This window comes from Phocoena phocoena, chromosome 3, assembly GCF_963924675.1.
Source record: "Phocoena phocoena chromosome 3, mPhoPho1.1, whole genome shotgun sequence".
Lineage (NCBI taxonomy): Eukaryota > Metazoa > Chordata > Mammalia > Artiodactyla > Phocoenidae > Phocoena > Phocoena phocoena.
In genome coordinates this window covers 109481564-109499784 of record NC_089221.1, presented here as the reverse complement: position 1 = coordinate 109499784, position 18221 = coordinate 109481564, and the positions used below count along the sequence as shown (strand labels likewise).

Below are 18221 nucleotides of genomic sequence, written 5' to 3'. Positions count from 1 at the left end.
AGTAAACAATTCTTGCCTAATATTTTAGCTGGGCTGCTTTTCCCAAAAGGGTACCTTTTATAGACTTAAACTTGTTCTCATTAAAGGCAAAATGCTGAAGCTAGTGACTGAAGCATTTTTTTTGCCACAACTCCCTCTTCACCCATCCCCCCACTCCTGCAACTTTCTCCACTTGGCAATTACAAAAACAAAGTTTTGTAATTCACGAGGCACTTGGAGATGAACTCAACTTTGTCCCTCAAACACCTTAATTTACAAACACCTCACATATATGATCACCTCAATTACCTGGATTAGAATCAGATTCAAAAATAAATATGAATGAAACTAAACCAGAGATAAACTTTAAAAGTCCATGTGGGACTTCCCTGGTGGCACAGTGGTTAAGAATCCGCCTGCCAGTGCAGGGGACACAGGTTCGAGCCCTGGTACAGGAAGATCCCACATGTCGTGGAGCAACAAAGCCCGTGAGCCACAACTACTGAGCCTGTGTGCTGCAATTACTGGAGCCCACGCGACTAGAGCCCATGCTCTGCAACAAGAGAAGCCACCGCAATGAGAAGCCTGCGCACTGCAATGAAAAGTAGCCCCCGCTCACCACAACTAGAGAAAGCCCGTGTGTAGCAACGAAGACCCAATGCAGCCAAAAATACATAAATGAATAAATTTTTTTAAAAGTCCATGTGGTAAAATTTACATACTTAATACAGTCTTAGTATAGTCTGATAAAGTGAAAAGGAGTATAAGAATCCAAAGACTTGGAATATTCAAAGCAAGTTTAGCCAGAGGCCACACCCCAGGAGACATATGAGCCCAGGGTGGAATCATCATTCTCTCCAGCTTTTATCACGTGGTTAGAGCCCCTGAACTTGGACTCATCCTCTGCCTGAGCCTGCCAACATCTCCTTAACAGCCCTCAGGGAACAGGCTGGTCTCAGGTTTACAGGATGGCTTCAAAATATGACATCATGTAACCCTCACAACAACACCAGGAAGAAGCAGTAGACAGTGAACCTGTGAAACCCTAGGCATCGTATCCTCAACCCTGATAAAGGCAGAACTCCAGGCCTGTGCACTCATTTTCTCTACCTGCAACCTTGCTGAGTGGCCCCAGGAGTGCCATATACCCTCCAGGACTTCATTAACCAACAAAAAAACCACATAATTTTATATGTACCAATGAAGTTTCCTTGGAATAGGACATAAAAATGGTGCAGTTAAAAGCAAGCAATTGCCAAACAACCAGCAAGAGAGAAACACAGATCCACCCTGTCAGCAGACAGGGTGCCTAAAGTCATACTGAGCTCACAACCACCTACAGACACACCTCTTGACACAGCACTGCCCACCAGAGGGATAAGACCCAGCTCCTCCCACCAGGAAACCTCCAGAAGCCTGAGGACCACTCTCACCCACCAGAGGGCAAACACCAGAAGAGGAGCTATGATACTCCAGCCTGCATAAAGGAGTCCACAAAGAAGGTGAGACAAAATGAGATGGCAGAGAAATATGTTTCAGACGAAACAACAAGATAAAAACCCACAAGAACAACTAAATGAAGAGGAGATAGGCAACCTACCTGAAAAAGAATTTAGAGTAATGATAGTAAAGATGATACAAAATCGTGGGAAAAGAATGGAGGCACAGATTGAGAAGTTACAAGAAATGTTTAACAAAGAGCTAGAAAATGTAATGAACAAATAAAGATGAACAATATAATAACTGCAATGAAAAATACACTAGAAGGAATCAACAGCAGAATGACTGAGGGAGAAAAATAAGTGAGCTGGAAGACAATGTTGGAAATCACTGCCACAGAACAAAGAAAAAAGAATGAAAAGAAATGAGGACAGTCTCAGAGACCTCTGGGAAACATTAAAACATACCAACATTTGCATTATAAGGGTGCAAGAAGAGAGAAAGGGCCCAAGATAATATCTGAAGAGATTATAGCCAAAAACTTCCCTAACATGAGAAAGGAAACACTCAAGTCCAGGAAGCACAGAGTCCCATAAAACATGACCCCAAGTAGGAACGCACCAACATGCATATTAATCGAACTGATAAAAATTAAAGACAAAGAAAAAAATATTAAAAGCACCAAGGGAAAAGCAACAAATAACATACAAGGGAAACCCCATAAGATTATCAGGTGATTTTTCAGTATAAACTCTGCAGGCCAGAAGGAAGTGGCACAATATATTTAAAGTGATTAAAGGGAAAAACCTACAACCAAGAATACTCTACGCAGCAAGGCTCTCATTTACATTTGATGGAGAAATCAAAAGCTTTACAGGGGCCTCCCTGGTGGCACGGTTGTTAAGAATCTGCCTGCCAATGCAAGGGTTCGATCCCACATGCCACGAAGCAACTAAGCCTGTGTGCCACGACTACTGAAGCCCACATGCCTAGAGCCTGTGCTCCACAACAAGAGAAGCCACTGCAACGAGAAGCCCACACTGCATCCAAGAGTAGCCCCTGCTTGCCACAACTAAAGAAAGCCAGCACGTGGCAACAAAGACCCAACACAGCCAAAAAATAAAAAGGCTTTACACACAAGCAAAAGATACGAGAATTTAGTACCACCAAACCAGCATTATAACAAATCTGAAAGGAACATCTCTAGGTGGAAAAGAAGAGACCACAACTAGACTCAAGAAAGTACGAATGGGGAAGTTCACTGGCAGAAGCAAACATAAAGTAAAGGTAGGAAATCTTCCACACACAAACAGAATATCAAAACCAGCAATCATGAGGAGAGTACCTATGCAAGATATTGGAAATGCATTTGAAATAAAGATATCAACCATTTAAAACAATCCTGTACATACACAGACTATAGCAAAACCTCATGGGAACCACAAACCAAAAATCTAGAATAGCTACACACACAAAAAAGAAAAAAGCAATCCAAACACATCACTAAAGACAAGACATCAAGGGACTTCCCTGGTGGACCAGTGGTTAAGACTCTGCACTTCCATTGCAGGGGCCACAAATTCAATCCCTGATCTGGGAACTAAGATCCTGCATGTTGCTCAGCATGCCCCGCCAGCCCCCAAAAAAAAGACAGAGAAAGAGAAAAAAATAGACATTAAATCACAAGAGAATAAAAGAGGAAGGGAAGAAAAATGACCTTAAGAAACAAATCCAAAACAATTTAAAAAATAGCAAGTACGTACATATCAATAATAATGTTAATGGATTAAATGCTCCAACCAAAAGACATAGACTGGCTGAAACAAAAACAGGACCTATATATATGCTGTCTACAAGAGACACACTTCAGATCGAGGGACACATGCAGACTAAAAGTGAGAGGATGGAAAAAGGTATTCCATATAAATGGAAATCAAAAGAAAACTGCAGTACCGATACTCATATCAGACAAAATAAACTTTAAAATATAAATATAGACTGTTACAAGACAAAGAAGGACATTACATAATGGTAAAGGGATCAATCCAAGAAGATATAATGATTACAAATATATATACACCCAACACAGGAGCACCTCAATACATAAGGAAAATGCTAACAGCTATAAAAGAAGAAATCAACAGTAGCACAACAATAGTGGGGAACTTTAACACCTCACTTACACCAATGGACAGATCATCTAGACAGAAAATTAATAAGGAAACAAAAGCTTTAAATGACAGAATAGGCCAGATAGATTTCATTGATATTTACAGGACATTCCATCCAAAAACAGCAGATATACTTTATTCTCAAAGGCACACAGAGCATTCTCCAGGATAGATCACATCTTGAGTCACAAATCAAGCCTTGGTAAATTTCAGAAAATTGAAATCATACCAAGCATCATTTCCGACCACAGCACTATGGGATTAGAAACTACAGGGAAAAAAATGTAAAAACAAACAAACAAACAAAAAAACACATGGAGGCTAAACAATGGTACTAAACAACCAATGGACATTGAAAAAAATCAAAGAAGAAATGAAAAAATACCTCGAGACAAATGACAATGAAAACACAATGGTCCAAAGTTTTGGGGGTGCAGCAAAAGCAGTTCCAAGAGGAAAGTCTATAGAACTACAATCGTACCTCAGGAAGCAAGAAAAATCTCAAATAAACAACCTAACCGTACACCTAAAACAACTAGAGAAAGAACAACAAACAAAAGCCAAGGTTAGTAGAAGGAAAGAAATCATAAAGATCAGAGCAGAAATAAATGAAACAGACAGACAAAACAATAGGAAAGATCAATAAAACTAAAAGCTGGTTCTTTGGAAAGATAAACAAAATTAATAAACCTTTAGCCAGACCCACCAAGAAAAAAGGGAGAGGATTCAAATCAATAAAATTAGAAATGAAAAAAGAGTTACAACAGACACCACAAAGGACCATAAGTTGACTACAAACAACTATATGCCAATAAAATGGACAAGCTAGAAGAAATGGACAAACTCTTACAAAGGTACAATCTTCCAAGACTGAACCAGGAAGAAAAAGAAAATATGAACAGACCAATCACAAGTAGTGAAATTGTAGGGCTTCCCTGGTGGCACAGGGGTTGAGAATCCGCCTGCCGATGCAGGGGACACGGGTTCGTGCCCCGGTCCGGGAAGATCCCACATGCCACGGAGCGGCTGGGCCCATGAGCCATGGCCGCTGAGCCTGCGCGTCCGGAGCCTGTGCTCCGCAAGGGGAGAGGCCACAACAGTGAGAGGCCCACATACTGCAAAAAAAAAAAAAAAACAAAAAACAAGTACTGAAATTCACAGTACTGAAATTAAACAGTGATTAAAAAACAAGTACTGAAATTGAAACAGTGATTAAAAAACTTCCAACAAGCAAAAGTCCAGGACCAGATGGCTTCACAGGTAAATGCTATCAAACATTTAGAAGACAGTTAACACCTACCCTCCTGAAACTCTTCCAAAAAATTACGGAGAAAAGAACACTCCCAAGCTCATTCTATGAGGCCAACACTACCCTGATACTGAAACTAGACAAAGACACCACACACAAAAAAGAAAATTACAGGCCAGTATCACCAATGAATGGAGACACAAAAATACTCAAAGTACTAGCAAACTGAATCCAACAATATATTAAAAGGATCGTATATTATGATCAACTGGGATTTATCCCAGGGAGGCAAGAATTCTTCAATATCTTCAAATCAGTGTGCTACATACACCACAGTAATAAACTGAATGAAAACCATGTGATCATCTCAATAGATACACAAAAAGCTTCTGAGAAAATTCAACACCGACTTATGATAAAAGCTCTTCAGCAAGTGGGAACAGAGGGAACCTACCTCAACATAATAGAGGCCATATATGACACACCCACAGCTAACATCTTTCTCAACGGTGAAAACCTGAAAGCGTTCCCTCTAAGATCAGGAACAAGACAAGGATGTCCACTGTCACCACTTTCATTCACAACACTTTTCGAAGTCCTAGACCCAGCAATCAGAGAAGAAAAAGAAATAAAAGGAATAAAAACTGGAAAAGAAGTAAAACTGTCACTGTTTGCAGATGACATGATACTATACATAGAGAACCCTAAAGATGCCACCAGCAAACTATAATCAATGAATTTGGTAAAGTAGCAGGGTACCAAATTAATGCACAGAAATATCTGGCATTCCTATACACTAATGATAAAAAATCTGGAAGAGAAATTAAGGAAACACTACCATTTACCATTGCAACAAAAAGAATAAAATACCTAGGAATAAACCTACTAGGGAGACAAAAGACCTGTATGCAGAAAACTATAAGACACTGATGAAAGAAAGTAAAGATGATACAAACAGATGGAGAGATACCATGTGCCTGGATTGAAAGAATCAATATTGTGAAAATGACCATACTACCCAAGGCAATCTACAGATTCAACGCAATCCCTATCAAATTACCAATGACGTTTTTCAGAGAACTAGAACAAAAAAATTATTAAAGACACAGAAGACTCCAAGTAATCAAAGCAATCCTGAGAAAGAAAAATGGAGCTGGAGAAATCAGGCTCCCTGACTTGAGACTAACTACAAAGTAACAGTAATCAAAATAGTATGGTAAAGGCACAGAAACAGAAATAGAGATCAGTGGAACAGGATAGAAAACCCAGAAATAAACTCACAAATCTATGGTCACCTAATCTACAACAAAGGAGGCAAGAAAGCTACAGTAATGAAGACAGTATGGTACTGGCACAAAAGCCAGTACAGATCAATGGTACAGGATAGAATGCCCAGAAATAAACCCAAGCACATATGGTCACTTAATTTACAACAACAGAGGCAAGAACATACAATGGAGAAAGGAGAGCCTCTTCAATAAGTGGTGCTGCGAAAACTGGACAGCTACATGGAAAAGAATGAAATTAGAACACTCCCAAAAACCATACACAAAAATAAACTCCAAATGAATTAAAGACCTAAATGTTAGACCAGACACTATAAAACTCTTAGAGGAAAACATAGCAAAAACACTCTTTGATATAAACCACAGCAAGATCTTTTTTGACCCAGCTCCTAGAGTTAACAGAAATAAAAACCAAAACAAACAAATGGGAGTTAATTAAACTTAAAAGCTTTTGCACAGCAAAGGAAACAATAAACAAGACGAAAAGCCAACCCTCAGAATGGGAGAAAGTATTTGCAAATGAAATAACAAAGGATTAATTTCCAAAATATACAAACAGCTCATAGAGCTCAATATCAAAAAAACAATCCAGTTAAATAATTGGTGGAAGACCTAAAAAGACATTTCACCAAGGAAGACATACAGATGGCCAAGGAGGAGCATGAAAAGGTGCTCAACATCACTAATTATTAGAGAAATGCAGATAAAAACTACAATGAGGTATCACCTCACACCAGTCAGAATGGCAATTATGAAAAAAGCAAGAAGGAATGGTGGTGAAAAGGGAACCCTCCTGCACTGTTGGTGGGAATGTAAATTGATACAACCACTATGGAAAACAGTACGGAGGTTCCTTAAAAAACTAAAAATAGAACTACCATATGACCCAGGAATCCCACTACTGGGCATATACCCTGAGAAAGCCATAATTCAAAAAGAGCCATGTACGACAATGTTCACTGAAGCACTATTTACAATAGCCAGGACATGGAAACAACCTAAGTGCCCATCATCAGATGAATGCATAAAGAAGATGTGGCACATATATACAATGGAGTATTACTCAGCCATAAAAAGAAACGAAATGGAGCTATTTGTAATGAGGTGGATAGACCTAGACTCTGTCATACAGAGTGAAGTAAGTCAGAAAGAGGAAGACAAATACTGTATGCTAACACATATATATGAAATTTAAGAAAAGGAAATGTCATGAAGAACCTAGGGGTAAGACAGGAATAAAGACACAGACCTACTAGAGAACGGACTTGAGGATATGGGGAGGGGGAAGGGTGAGCTGTGACAAAGCGAGAGAGAGGCATGGACATATATACACTACCAAACGTAAGGCAGATAGCTACTGGGAAGCAGCCACATAGCACAAGGAGATCAGCTCAGTGCTTTGTGACCACCTAGAGGGGTGGGATAGGGAGGGTGGGAGGGAGGGAGATGCAAGAGGGACAAGATATGGGAACATACGTATATGTATAAATGATTCACTTTGTTATAAAGCAGAAACTAACACACCATTCTAAAGCAATTATAGCCCAATAAAGATATTTTAAAAAACTGGAATTTTGGAGAAAAAAATCATAAAAAATTTAAAAAATACACAATGGAGAAAAGACAGTCTCTTCAATAAGCGGTGCTGGGAAAAACGGAGAGCTTACATGTAAAAGAAATAAATTAGAACACTCTCTAACACCATACACGAAATTCAACTCAAAATGGATCAAAGACCTAAATGAAAGGCCAGACACTATAAAACTCTTAGAAGAAAACATAGGCAGAACACGCTCTGACATAAATTGCAACAATATCTTTTGGGATCCACCTCCTAGAGTAATGATAATTAAAACAAAAATAAACAAATGGGACCTAATGAAACTTAAAAGCTTCTGCACAGCAAAAGAAACCAAAAGCAATACAAAAAGACAACCCACACAATGAGAGAAAATATTTCCAAATGAAGCAACTGACAGGGATTAATGTACAAAATATACAAATGGCTCATACAGCTGAATATCAAAAAAACAAAAAACCAATTCAAAAAATGGGCAAGGAAGCAAGAAGAACTACAATCCTGCAGCCTGTGGAACAAAAAACCACATGCACAGAAAGACAGACAAGATAAAAAGGCAGAGGGCTATGTACCAGATGAAGGAACAAGATACAACCCCAGAAAAACAACTAAATGAAGTGGAGATAGGCAACCTTCTAGAAAAAGATTTCAGAATGATAGTAAAGATGATCCAGGACCTTGGAAAAACGATGGAGGCAAAGATGGAGAAGATGCAAGAAATGTTTAACAAAGACCTAGAAGAATTAAAGAAGAAACAAAGAGACGAACAATACAATAACTGAAATGAAAACTACACTAGAAGAAATCAATAGCAGAATAACTGAGGCAGAAGAATGGATAAGTGACCTGGAAGACAGAATGGTGGAATTCACTGCTGCGGAACAGAATAAAGAAAAAAGAATGAAAAGAAATGAAGATGGCCTAAGAGATCTTGGGGACAATATTAAATTCAACAACATTCGCATTATAGGAGTCCCGGAAGGAGAAGAAACAGAGAAAGGAACAGAGAAAATATCTGAAGAGATTACAGTCGAAAACTTCCCTAACATGGGAAAGGAAATAGCCACCCGAGTCCAGGAAGCGCAGCAAGTCTCATACAGCATAAAGCCAAGGAGAAACACGCCAAGACACACAGTAATCAAACTGGCAAAAATTAAAGAAAACTTACTGAAAGCAGCAAGGGAAAAACGACAAATAACATACAAGGGAACTCCCATAAGGTTAACCGGTGATTTCTCAGCAGAAACTCTACAAGCCAGAAGAGAGTGGCATGATATACTTAAGGTGATGAAAGGGAAGAAGCTACAACCAAGATTACTCTACCCTGCAAGGATCTCAATCAGATTCGATAACAAAAATCAAAAGCTCTATAGACAAGCAAAAGCTAAGAGAATTCAGCACCACCAAACCAGCTCTACAACAAATGCTAAAGGAACTTCTCTAAGTGGGAAACACAAGAGAAGAAAAGGATCTACAAAAACAAACCCGTAACAATTAAGAAAATGGTCATAGGAACATACACATCAATAATTACCTTAAACGTGAACGGATTAAATGCTCCAACCAAAAGACACAGGCTTCCTGAATGGATACAAAAACAAGACCCATCTATAGGCTATCTACAAGAGACCCACTTCAGACCTAGGGACACATACAGACTGAAAGTGAGGGGATGGAAAAAGATATTCCATGCAAATGGAAATCAAAAGAAAGCTGGAGTAGCTATACTCATATCAGATAAAACAGACTTTAAAATGAATGTTATAAGAGACAAGGAAGAACACTACAAAATGACCAAGGGATCAATCCAAGAAGAAGATATAACAGTTATAAATATATACACATCCAACACAGGAGATAAGGCAACTGCTAACAGCTATTAAAAAAAAAAAATCAACAGTAACACAATAATAGTGGGGGACTTTAACAGCTCACTTACACCAATGGACAGATCATCCAAAATGAAAATAAATAAGGAAACAGAAGCTTTAAATTACACAATAGACCAGATAGATTTAATTGATATCTACAGGACATTCCATCTAAAAACAGCAGTTTACACTTTCTTCTCAAGAGCCCATGGAACATTCTCCAGGGTAGATCACATATTGGGTCACAAAGCAGGCCTCAGTAAATTTAAGAAAACTGAAATCATATCAAGCACCTTTTCTGACAACAGCACTACGAGATTAGAAATGAATTACAGGGAAAAAACTGTAAAAAACACAAACACATGGAGGCTAAACAATATGTTACTAAATAACCAAGAGATCACTGAAGAAATCAAAGAGGAAATCAAAGATACCTAGAGACAAATGACAATGAAAACACGATGATCCAAAACCTATGGGATGCAGCAAAAGGAATTCTAAGAGGAAAGTTTACAGCTATACAAGCCTACCTCAAGAAACAAGAAAAATCTCAAGTAAACAATCTAACCTTACACCTAAAGGAACTAGAGAAAGAAGAACAAACAAAACCCAAAGTTAGCAGAAGGAAAGAAATCATGAAGATCAGATCAGAAATAAAAGAAACAAAGAAAACAATAGCAAAGATCAATAAAACTAAAAACTGGTTCTTTGAGAAGATCAACAAAATTGATAAACCATTAGCCAGACTCATCAAGAAAAAGAGGGAGAGGACTCAAATCAACAGAAGTTACAACAGACACCACATAAATACAAAGCATCCTAAGAGACTACTACAAGCAACTCTATGCCAATAAAATGGACAACCTGGAAGAAATGGACAATTCTTAGAAAGGTATAACCTTCCAAGACTGAACCAGGAAGAAACAGAAAATATGAACAGACCAATCACAAGTAATGAAATTGAAACTGTGATTAAAAATCTTCCAGCAAACAAAAGTCCAAGACCAGATGGCTTCACAGGCGAATTCTATCAAACATGTAGAGAAGAGCTAACACCTATCCTTCTCAAACTCTTCCAAAAAATTGCAGAGGAAGGAACACTCTCAAACTCATTCTATGAGGCCACCATCACCCTGATACCAAAATCAGACAAAGACACTACAAAAAAGGAAATGACAGACCAATATCACCGATGAAAATAGATGCAAAAATCCTCAACAAAATACTAGCAAACAGAATCCAACAACACATTAAAAGGATCATACACCATGATCAAGTGGGATTTATTCCAGGGATGCAAGGATTCTTCAATATACACAAATCAATCAATGTCATACACCATATCAACAAATTGAAGAGTAAAAACCATATGATCATCTCAATAGATGCAGAAAAAAGCTTTTGACAAAATTCAACACCCATTTATGATAAAAACTCTCCAGAAAGTGGGCATACAGGGAAGCTACCTCAACATAATAAAGGCCATATACGACAAACCCACAGTAAACATCATTCTCAATGGTGAAAAACTGAAAGAATTTCCTCTAAGATCAGGAATGAGACAAGGATGTCCACTCTCACCACTATTATTCAACATAGTTTTGGAAGTCCTAGCCACGGCAATCAGAGAAGAAAAAGAAATAAAAGGAATACAAATTGGAAAAGAAGAAGTAAAACTGTCAACGTCTGCACATGACACGATACTATACATAGAGAATCCTAAAAATGCCACCAGAAAACTACTAGAGCTAATTTATGAATTTGGTAAAGTTACAGGATACAAAATTAATGCAGAGAAATCTTTTGCATTCCTATACACTAATGATGAAAAATCTGAAAGACAAATTATGGAAACACTCCCATTTACCACTGCAACAAAAAGAATAAAATACCTAGGAATAAACCTACCTAGGGAAACAAAACAGAAAACTATAAGACACTGATGAAAAAAATTAATGATGATACCAACAGATGGAAAGATATAACATGCTCTTGGATTGGAAGAATCAATATTGGGAAAATGACTATACTACCCAAAGCAATCTACAGATTCAATGAAATCCCTATCAAATTACCAATGGCATTTTTTGGTTTTGTTTTTGTTTTTTGTTGTACGCAGGGCTCTCACTGTTGGGGCCTCTCCTGTTGCAGAGCACAGGCTCCGGACGCACAGGCTCAGCGGCCATGGCTCATGGGCCCAGCCGCTCCGCGGCATGTGGGATCTTCCCGGACTGGGGCACAAACCCGTGTCCCCTGCATCGGCAGGCGGACTCTCAACCACTGTGCCACTAGGGAAGCCCACCAATGGCATTGTTTATGGAACTAGAACCAATCATCTTAAAATCTGTATGGAGACACAAAAGACCCCGAATAGCCAAAGCAGTTTTGAGGGAAAAAAACCGAGCTGGAGGAATCAGACTCCCTGACTTCAGACTATACTACAGAGCTACAGCAATCAAGACAATATGGTACTGGCACAAAAACAGAAACATAGATCAATGGAACAAGATAGAAAGCCCAGAGATAAACCCACACACCTATGGTCAACTAATCTAGGACAAAGGAGGCAAGGATGTACAATGGAGAAAAGACAGTCTCTTCAATAAGTGGTGCTGGGAAAAGTGGACAGCTACATGTAAAAGAATGAAATTAGAACACTCCCTAACCACCATACAGAAAAATAAACTCAAAATGGATTAGGGACCTAAATATAAGACCGGGCACTATAAAACTCTTAGAGGAAAACAGAGGAAGAACACTGTTTGACATAAATCACAGCAAGATCTTTTTTGATCCACCTCCTAGAGTAATGGAAATAGAAACAAATGGGACCTAATAAAACTTCAAAGCTTTTGCACAGCAAAGGAAACCACAAACAAGACGAAAAGACAACCATCAGAATGGAAAAAGATATTTGCAAAGGAATCAACAGACAAAGGATTAATCTCCAAAATATATAAACAGCTCATGCAGCTCAATATTAAAGAAACAAACAACCCAATCCAAAAATGGGCAGAAGACCTAAATAGACATTTTTCCAAAGAAAACATACAGATGGCCAAGAAGCACATGAAAAGCTGCTCAACCTAATTATTAGAGAAATGCAAGTCAAAAGTACAATGAGGTATCACCTCACACCAGTGAGAATGGGCATCATCAGAAAATCTACAAAGAACAAATGCTGGAGAGGATGTGGAGAAAAGGGAACCGTCTTGCACTGTTGGTGGGAATGTCAATTGATACAGCCACTATGGAGAACAGTATGGAGGTTCCTTAAAAAACTACAAATAGAATTACCATATGATCCAGCAATCCCACTACTGGGCATATACCCAGAGAAAACCATAATTCAAAAAGACACATGCACCCCAATGTTCAATGCAGCACTATTTACAATAGCCAGGTCATGGAAGCAACCTAAATGCCCATTGACAGACGAATGGATAACAAAGTTGTGGTACATATATACAATGGAATATTACTCAGCCATAAAAAAGAATGAAATTTGTTGAGACATGGATGGATCTAGAGACTGTCATACAGAGTGAAGTAAGTCAGAAAGAGAAAAATCAAGTATCGTATATTAATGCATGTATGTGGAACCTAGAAAAATGGTACAGACACCAAGGGGGAAAACCGCGGTGGGATGGGGATGGTGGTGTGCTGAATTGGGCGACTGGGATTGACATGTATACACTGATGTGTATAAAATTGTTGACTAATAAGAACCTGCAATATAAAAAAACAAAAAAAACAACTAATACTGAACTTTCTTTGGGTTATTTGTATGGAAATATGTTAATATAAATGTTTCAGACATTACAGGAAACTTCTAAAAATCTTATACATTCTGGTTTAATGTTGTAAGTCATAATTCTAGTTATTACTTTAAAATATATATCTTCTCAGAAATAACTAAATTTCCTTGTCAATTGCATTATTATGAACTTTCATCAAATCTTTATCCGTGGTCATTTTTAAGTCTTTTGTAATTCACAGACAGTTCTGGGTGTACTGTGATGCTTTTACAAAAGTGTTCCTGATAAAAGGGTTTCATCTTCAAGGAATTCATGGAAAAGACTCTGACAAGTACAGGTTTCTGGTAACTGACCATACTGCTGAACTGAATGAATAAGCATTTTCAGAACTCTAATGGAAAACTGATGAATTCATCAAAGTGCTAACAAAAGATCAAGATGAAAAAAAATTAATTACATGGGACTGAGTCAACTGATGAGGATGATTATAATTTTTGTGATTTTGTTTGAATTTTAAAAAAAAATGGGCAAAAGATCTAAATAGACATTTCTCCAAAGAAGACATACAGATGGCCAAAAAGCAAAAGAAAGATGCTCAACATCACTAATTATCAGAGAAAAGCAAATCAAAATTACAATGAGGTATCACCTCACACCGGTCAGAATGGCCATCATCAAACATTCTACAAACAGTAAATGCTGGACAGGGTGTGGGAAAAAGATACCCTCCTGTACTGTTGATCGAATGTAAATGGTACAACCACTATGGAGAACAGTATGAGGTTCCTTAAAAAACTAAAAACAGAACTACCATATCCAGCAACACCACTCCTGGGCATACATCTGAAGAAAACTATAATATTTACAAAAGGATACATGCATCCCTATGTTCATAGTAGCACTATTTACAATAGCCAAGACATGGAAGCAACCTAAATGTCATCCCAAATTATTTACAAAACAGAAAGAGTCACAGATGTAGAAAACAATCTTATGATTACCAGGGAGGATGGGATCTTGGGAGGGATAAATTGGGAGACTGGGCTCGACATATACACTAGTATATATAAAATAGATAACTAATAAGGACCTACTGCATAGCACAGAGAACTCTACTCAATACTCTGTAATGGCCAATACGGGAACAGAAGCTAAAAGAGTGGATATATATAACTGATTCATTTTGCTGTACACCTGAAACTAACACCACATTGTAAATCAACTATGTTCCAACAACAACAAAAGAATCCAAAGACTTGGACTGTAATCCAAACTTCTTTATTAATATTTTAACTCTGGGTGAACTATTTATCCTCTGTGCATATCAGGCTTCTTATCTGTAAAATGATTAAAGATGATAACCTTTCCTAACCACATTACAGGGCTACTTTCTAGTAGACTGTGAGATATATAAATGCTCGGGTATTTTCTCTTTTTTCCTGGCCATGATGCACGGCATGTGGAATCTTAGTTCCCGGATCAGGGATCAAACCTGTGACCCCTGTGGTGGAAGCGCGGAGTGTTAACCACTGGACCGCCAGGGAAGTCCCGCTGGGATGTTTTCTTACTTTGCCAAAACAAAGTCACAAATTTACGTGCGAACTGTGAAGAGTTCTTAGTGTATCCTATCTTAGTTCATAGCAATTAGAAGCATTTTGGAAGCAGAGAACGAGCGAATCAAGCTAGACTGCTAGAAAAAGGGGCAACAGGAAGGTTTGGGATATGACGGCCTAACAGTCAACAGTGAGAGCACTGGCAGTCTGGTCTAATGCACAGAAACAGCTCAAAGGGCCCTTCACATTTCTAGGACCCAGGGAGGTGAGAAGGGGGTGGGAGCACCATCCACTCATTAATCTACTTATCAAATACTTAATCACAGAAAACATGATGTATCGATACAAGGTGTCTTTTCATTGATGATCCTCAGTCAGTTTGTTTAAAGAAAGTAATAAGACTGGTCTAAGTTATTTTTGGAGTAAGACAGGTTTAAATATATTCTAACTGAAGAGAATAGCAAAATATAAAATGCATGGCTATTTAGGTCCAATATGGTTAAAGTGAGAACACGTGATTGGCTCTTAAATGGGTAAATTTTTACTCATTTACTGAAAAATTCACATATGTGGAACTAACTCCAATGATATCACATAGTGATGCACTGTAACATCTATATTCACATTACTCAAATGACTACTTTAGGTAAGAATATATTAAAAAAAAAAGAGGGACTTCCCTGGTGGCGCAGTGGTTAAGAATCCGCCTGCCAATGCAGGTGTGCTCCGCAACGAGAAGCCACCGCAATGAGAAGCCTGCGCACCGCAAGGAAGAGTAGCCCCTGCTCACCACAACTAGAGAAAGCCCTCACGCAGCAACAAACACCCAATGCAACCAAAAATAAATAAATAAAATTTTTAAATTTTAATAAATAAAATTAAAATCTATAGGTCTATTTAAGTAAACTTTCTCAGTCTGCGACGCTTACGGCCATAGGCTATCGGTTAATTTTCTGCTCCTCTGTGGTAACACTGTTTTGTGGCACAAACTTGATTTTACCCTAGTACCAAATAATTTCCCACCTAACATGACAAGTTAGGTTTTATAGGTATCTTAGGCCTATTTACAACATCTTTATATTTTTACATGGTACTTTCATAACGCCATGCAAATTCTAAGAAAAAAAAAATCTGTTTTTCTTCCAAAAGTCAATTCTTCAATTTCAAACAAAAGGACTTAGATTTTCTAGTAAGTAACCCTCAGTATTGAGATGATATGTATTATTGTGACTGTGGATATGCATTATTTTAACACAATAAAGTTATATTATTAAAAGAGTCATAGAAACTTTTTCTAGCAATAAGTTAGTATGAAAAGTAGTCTTGGGAAGAACAGTGTATTTAGGGGGAAAAAACCAGTCATCTGACCATTCAATAATCCAGCGTGGCCTGCCTCTTTCATATGCATCGAGCCATGTTCCTATTACTGTTGCTCAATTCTCAGAATAGATGAACTTAAGAGAAACTATTTCTTTGTAGAGACAACAAACTAATACGTAAACATAGGCAATGAGTACAAACAGCCTTCGGAAGACAGGTTTGGTTGTGAAGAGCTAGAACACCTCATAAGAAATCTACTTCAGTAACCAGAGGAGGCTGTCTGGAGACTGCAGGGCAGAACCTCTACAACAGCTGAGGGCCCGTCTTGATGCTGCAGCTCAGTCAGCCCTGCAGGGGACAGTCCTCAAACTTTACCTAACTTGATCGCAAGCAAGAATCATGTACATCAATGACAGGCTTTTCATAGAGACAAATTACCAGATAGGAATCTTGAAGGAAATTCTGAAATGTGCATAAACGAGATTTTAAAAGTTAACTAAGTACTATGAACTAAGAACTTAATTTGTCCTATACAGTTAAATTTTTAAGAAAGAAGACATGTCGATGAGAAAGAAATTAATCAGATATAATAAATTTGAAACCGTTCATTTTATTTATATATGCCACAATGACCTTAATATTAACAAAAGTCATAGGGTCCCATTTGGTCTCTTCACTCCACATTAATCCAGGAAACGAAGCTACTGAGTTGTATTTTAACAGCAATCTGACACCTCTTACATTTCCACAAAAGCAGTTCAGTGTACTTTTCCTACAGATTTAAAACAAACAAGCTGTTTCCTTTCCAGGAAGCTACAAATGTCATCCCTTTGCTTACCTAGTAACTATAGGGACAAACTTGTTTGCTGTATCCAGGATACTCACCTACCTACCTTGTAAGTCTCTGTTCTTTTGTTAAGTCTTTTGTTAACGCTGTCCAGTAAGTGAGCATACAATGCAGCATAATTTTGTGTTTATAAAAGCCTTATTGACTTTCTGGTTCTAAACACCTGAGGGATCATTTAGACAACTCAGTGTACTTTAGATATGGGGGATAGCAATAGTGGCAGAGCCCTGATAAAAACCCTCTATTGGTTTCTATTATACTGCTCTCTATTTTCCCTTAGATGAAAAATTAAGGAGTAAGAGTTCAGCTGAGTAAATTTAAAGCGTCTTCTGAAATTCACCGAAACCTCTATAAAAGACAGCAAATACATACAAATTCTAATCCTCTGCTAAGTGCGTGAGAACTTATGTTACAGTAATAAATAAATAACAAGCATTCTAATATCAGGTAACACCTATTATTTTATAAGGGAAATGCAATAAATACGTCTGCAAAAGGCAACTAACTGAACTTAAGAGATTAAATATGACTAAAAAGCTGACCTCCAAGTTGCTTTGGCGGCAGGGGGCATGAGAATCTATGGGAGAGTACCTTCCTTTCTGAATTCAAATCCTTTAAAAGTTTTAAAGTATTTATTCGGAAGAAAGGTAGCTACAAAAAGTTTAGAAAAACAGATGACTTGGCAAACTACGTAAGAGATTAATTTTTCATTGTTCATTTTCTTCTCTTTGATGCTCACATTAAGTATGTATGGTCAATGCCTATAATACACTGGGCACAGTGCCATCATTAAGAATGTATGTACCTGTTACACAGGTACACATGACTATGCCCGGAGGCCCCACCTGTATGTTCCACCCACATACTTACGGAATTCATCCCACTGAACAGGTCTCCTGACCCCACGTGAGCCGTGTGCACAAAGTTTGTGGGCTCTCCAATCATACTTCGGTCAATCCGCCGGCGCCTTTTCTAAAATATAAGGAATAACGTGTTGAGAAAATGATCTTGTTAACAAAAACTTATTCTGATAGATTTATATACTATGCACAAATGACTTCGTATAATAATATCTTTGCCCAGGACACAAAAAATACCTAAATCTTGGTATCACCATAATCACCTCTTATGATGAGATCCCCCAGAGAAATAAATATATGCACAAAAA

At 37.9% G+C, this 18221-nt stretch overlaps 1 protein-coding gene across 1 annotated transcript in view; it reads right to left on the bottom strand.

Moving 5' to 3' along the window:
• Positions 1–18221, bottom strand: part of CDC42SE2 (CDC42 small effector 2) — a 45364-nt gene that overhangs the window by 146 nt on the left and 26997 nt on the right. Inside the window, exon 2 of the mRNA XM_065875246.1 lies at positions 17924–18025. Within this exon, the coding sequence (XP_065731318.1) occupies positions 17924–18025 (102 nt within the window). The remainder of the gene's footprint in view (positions 1–17923; positions 18026–18221) is intronic.